General features: G+C 47.6%; 1 protein-coding gene across 1 annotated transcript; it reads right to left on the bottom strand.

Moving 5' to 3' along the window:
* Nucleotides 1-559: 559 nt before the first annotated feature.
* Nucleotides 560-1617, bottom strand: LOC114013757 (inositol 1,4,5-trisphosphate receptor-interacting protein-like 1). The gene has a single exon (XM_055794196.1). It carries the CDS (start codon nt 1615-1617, stop codon nt 643-645), a length of 975 nt encoding a protein of 324 aa, XP_055650171.1. The 3' UTR covers nt 560-642.
* Between the last annotated feature and the right edge of the window lie 3722 nt (nt 1618-5339).

Below are 5339 nucleotides of genomic sequence, written 5' to 3'. Positions count from 1 at the left end.
CAGAGCAGAAAACTGCAAGAAGAAAGGGAAAAGGGGTCAGGGGAAGCATTCTGTTTCGGTGCTACTTGCTGACCTCAAAATGCCGCCCCGCTGCCTCTGCATCTGAGGAGGCAGCAACCTGCTACCCGCCCGCGTGCCCCAGCAAAGTGTTGCACAGACACTCACAGACAGACGGCTGGCTAAAACAAACTAATTTATTGTCATGTTTGCGTCGCAGGATTACAATAACAGGATTACAAGCAGTATCGGGATCCTCAGCTGCAGTGGCATCTCCAGCTGGACCGGCGGACATTCCCCACACGCCGGTGATGCTGAGCTCCCCTCGGGCGGTGTCATGTCCGTGCCCAGCTTGCTCAGATCTGCGGCACGCACTCCCCAGGCAGTCTCTGGGGTGAGCAGATTCTCTGGGCCAGTGTCCACAGTTGTCCCTCGGGCCCCACCGTTGAGAGATGAGAAGAGATCCTCAGGGTCTCAGGTACGGGTGGAAAAGCCTGTGACCACCAGGAGATGGGTGCAGAGCTGCAGACCTCTGAGGTGGAAACTGTCCTGCTGGGTGTGCCTTGCCGCGTACCTGCAAAGAAGCATCTCAAGAGCAGCACAGCTCTCCGGCCGTAGCGTGCTGTTGGTGAAGCTGGCCTCCGCCTACTCAAGGCCTCCATAGGCACCTGGAGGCACCACAAAAATTAGCTCGGTGCAGATGTCAATCTCAGAGCTGCTTGTCAGATGGAACCTGCAGGACTTGAAGGAGGGCAGCAGCGTTAGATGGCAGTGGCTTGACTCAGGCAAAAGCAGCCAGGCTGCTTTCACCAACTCTTGGACCCAGTAGGTGACTTTATCCATGTCTAGGCAGGAGCGTGTGCAGAGGGTGTAGAGGAGGAATGACTTCTGATCTCTCGGCAGCTGGACCTCAGGGTGGTGAAGCAAGCACGGTTCGTCTCCCAGCAGCTGCTGCCTCAAGCACACACACTCCAGCCCCACACGGATGCTGGGCTGCCCTTCTGGCAGCTGCCCCGCGGTGTCTGGCTCCAGGGTGAAAGAGTGCCCGGGGGGTGGCCACAGGAGCACAGGCAGGCGGTAGGTGATGCTGTTCCCGTGCACACTCCAGGTTTCACAGGCACCCTCCTCCCCAGTGGCTGGGTACAGCTCTGGCAAGAAACTCCTCTTGCACAGTATCTGGCAGACCTTAAGGAGGTCACCCACCAGCTCCTTCAGGGCCTCGCACGTGTCAGGCAGGTCCTGCATTGGCGGTGGGGTGGACACAGCCATGGAGATGCCACCGCTGAGTGCACCATGGAGGTCTTCCTCCTCCCCGTCATCCTCCTTTCTGTCCTGCTCACTGCGGCTGCCAGAGGCAAGCTTCATTTTCCTGACCAGCCAGCAGACACTAGCGAGCAGCACCAGGGCCCCCGCAACAGTCCAAAGCGGCCACTGCTGCAACGTGGGAAGGAACGTGCCCCAGCTCCGGTCAACCTCCTGCATCACCCGAGTCGTCTGCTCATCCAGATACGCCTTACGCTGACGCATCCGCTCGTCTGTGGCCATATCTCTGCGGTGAAGGCCCTTCTGCGTGGGCTGCATGGCCAGTATAGCCAGGATGAGGGCGATTGCCGCAGCCATGGCCTAGAGGAGGTGGGAGAAAAGGGGGCTGAGCAGGGCTGGGTGGGAGGGAGCGCGGGGCTGGGGGAGCGGGGCAGGAGCCGGCTGGAGCTGGGGGCCGGTAGGAGAGGGGGTGATGGAGGTGCGAGGGAGCAAGGGCAGGGTTTGTGAGCACTGTACCGGTGGGAGCCGCGGGCTGTCCCCATAGAGTCTCCCGAGGCCCCATCCCTGCCACAGGACAGCGTCCCATGGAGCCACGGGCACGCGTCCCATCCCCAAAGCCGCTCTGGGCACCTGCCCCCAGCGGGAGCCCCCAGCAGCTCTGCCGCAGCCCCGAGGGCGGTACCGTGCCCTGCCCTGAGGGGCTCGCCTCTCGCTCTGGGTTAGAAAGGCCCTGGGCATCTGCCCCGTCCCCCACCCAGCCCAGCCTTCCCCCTGCATGCTGCACTCACCGAGCGCCGAAGGCAAACTGCAGTGGGGCTGCCTGGTGATGTCCCTAAAGACAGCTCCCATTGTGACACATCCTCGGTGATGTCACAGCCGCCGGGACAACATCACCCACCCAGCAAGTTCCAGTTGCTTCTGAGAAGCAGCTTTCAGATAATACAAACCCAAGCTCCTGCTTCATCTCAGGTAGTAAGGAAATACTTGAAATACATTCAAGTAAGTCATTTTTAAACCGACCATCCTTATTTTTAGTTCCCTAAATTGGATTCAGGATTCATCTCGCCAGATACTAACAGTCAATATCATACATGCTTACTTCTTCCCTTCTGTCAATCTTCTCAATGTCCGTGCACCTTCATTGGCTGGTGGAATATTAAAAAAGAGTTTATAAATTTTACAAACTGGAGGGTAAAGAGTTTTGACTTATTTGTGCTTTCCAGCTGGGACCACCACAAGTACTGTGAAAATAGAGTTGTCAGTGATATAGCTGCAATCCAGAGGGAATATGCCGGAAAGCTCAGGAGAAAGACCTTCCCTCCAAATTTTCCAGCCTGACTTGCTGGAACTGGGAGCTTTAGACGACCGAGGTAATATTACAGGAAACAGCAGTTCTGGTGTCATAACTGTTCTGTTCCCCCTCTCCCCCATTTCTTGAACATCTCCCAGTGAATTCATAGACTTTCTTCTGTCCGTCAAAGAGTCTAAATCTTTGATGACCTTTGTCTAACTTTAATCCTAATCTTAAACTTTGGGCTTTCTTTTTTAATTTACAAACAGAAATAGTCCGTCCTTTCCTCACAGGCAATATTTTAAGGCTTTGGGGTATTATTTATGATCATTCCTATAATTTTATCTGGAACTTGTCACAATTGTTAGCAAACTTACGGAACACTTGACTTCACACCAAGTGATAAATAAATGCTTTTTTCCTGTAAGGTAATGAAACTTGCTCTCTGCGCTGTATCCATTAAGATTTAAACAAACATTCTTTGGCACGTCACAAACACTTTTACCAGCAGAATAATAACATTTCCTCTGATTAAAGTTTGGCTATCTTACAGGTCATTGATTAACAGGAAAAAATTACGATGACTTACAAGGAGGGAGTGGATATTAAATAGATCCCAGATTTGGCAAACACTCAAATTTTTCTTTTTTTATAAGGGATATTTTCCTGGTCAAAGATGGAAAATCGGAACCAACCAATTTTTTTATAGACGTTTTCTTTCACTCACAGATATGTGTGTTTAAATACAAGTTTGTTTAACTCTCACTAATTCTTCTGCTAAATCAAATATCCTTGCAAGCTAGCTGCAAGGTTTTTGTATTAATCAGCCACTTCATAACTCCAGAGACATTCCCCTCCCACCTGATCATCCTTTTCTCCCTCTTTTTCCTGCTAAACCTCCATGTACATTTGGGATTGGCTGTCTCAGTAATGCTTCATCATCTCCTGAGACACAGCCTTTGTTTGCTCAAAAGTCTTTTAAATGCACTCACAGGTGAGTATGCACTAGGCTACAGATATTATACTGACCTACTTGGCAACAACAGAAACAGACAGAAAGTCCTTAACAACTTTTCTAAATGAAGGTGCCAGAACAAGAGGTGTTATTCTAGCATTAACCTTATTCTAGCAGGTGGGAGTTAAAATAATGTCCTCATTTTTCATCAGTGATCTCCAGTTTATCCATCTGCAGGTGGCACTTGTTGGCATATTGTGGAAGCAGTTTTGGAAACAGGACTTAATAACCCTCAAACCCATAGAAGAATCCCGTTCAGTGACATTTCCCTCTGTGCATTTATTCCTCGAGATCTATCATTTAGCCAGGGCCTAATCCCATTTCATGTATTCAATACTGATAATTACAACAACTAATTTTTTACGTAAGTGCCATGCAGTGCTAAGGCAAATGTGTTAAAGAAGCCTATCCATCTACCTTGTTAAACAAAATTTAAATTAAAAATAAAAAATACATCAGGTTTGTTTCACAAAACCTCTGTCATAAAATCATATTGTTTCATATTTACATATTTTATCCTTTATCTTTTTTTTTCTTTTCAGATTTAATCTTTCCCATATTCTCTGCTCTTCCGACTTGTACTGATGGCAGGTTAGCCGTTCTTTATGCGATCTGTGCTAGCCCTCTTGCTTTTTTGAGTGTTATCGTAGAATTAGTATTCTTTCAGCCATCAGTCTTTTCCCTGTTTTTTCATGATACTTTCTAGCCAGGTTTTTTGGAGATCTTGGAAAAGTTCTATCTTTTTGAACATTTATCTTTCATAGACACGACCATCTTCCTTAGTCACTAATACCCTGGACAGCCATTCCTAGCACTAATGCAATGAAGTACCAAATTCTCCAGAGCCTGTTTGCCTTTAGCAGTCAGAGAAAGTGTCAAATATTTCATAGGCCATCTGCATTAAAATATCTGTGAAAATACTCTTCTCGTGGTTCTTTTTGTTGCTGGTGTTACTGGACAAATACACAGAGTTCAGTGGTTCAGTCCTCTGCCAGTATAGGACGCAAGGGTCTTGTGCTCCTTTTAACCAAAACTATTTTTTATCAAGCATTGACTTTCTTGATTTGGAAAAGAAAAATTACAGACTATGTGACCTGAGCTTTAAACTCAGACTTCTGTTTCCCCCATCCCTCTGAGATTTCTGTCTCTCAGTCAGATGTCCTTGGACTCACCCAAGGGTTCAGTCTTTGGGAGGGTATACACAAGTGCATGCACTGCAGATGCAACACTGTCAGAGTGGAACCTTCCAGAGTGCTGTTGGTCAAGGAGCTGAAATGAGCCATACAAGAAGAGGCATGAGATTTTGACCTGTTTTGGTTTGGCAAAAGACCGTCTGAAATTAAATATAATAATATTGCATTTAATAAATACATCTTGGGAGATGCACTGATATATCTGAAGGAGAAAAGCTAGTTGAAGTAGCAATGTTGGCACCAGAATAAATGGGTATATACTGGCAAGAAATATAATTAGGCTGAAGTCCCTGATGTCCCTGGCCCTTGTCCTCAGCAGTTTCTCTCAGTGCTGTGTCCTGTGTTTCCGCGGTTCTACATAAAATCCACACTTTTTGAGACTTACACGAGTCTACACTGATCTCTGTCGTCCTTGAAGAAATAGCCTCAGCTGCAAAGCAAGGACCACTTTTTATCACTTTATTTATCAAATGACATAAAAAGTGTTTAGGCAGAAGATAATTTCTGAGGAGAAATATCGCAAAAGAGCACACAATAATCTGTCTGAGTGCTTATGCAACGCATATAAGAATTTCTTTTG

This window comes from Falco peregrinus, chromosome 2 (assembly GCF_023634155.1).
Source record: "Falco peregrinus isolate bFalPer1 chromosome 2, bFalPer1.pri, whole genome shotgun sequence".
In the NCBI taxonomy this organism is placed as follows: Eukaryota; Metazoa; Chordata; class Aves; order Falconiformes; family Falconidae; genus Falco; species Falco peregrinus.
This window is presented reverse-complemented; position numbering and strand designations above follow the sequence as displayed.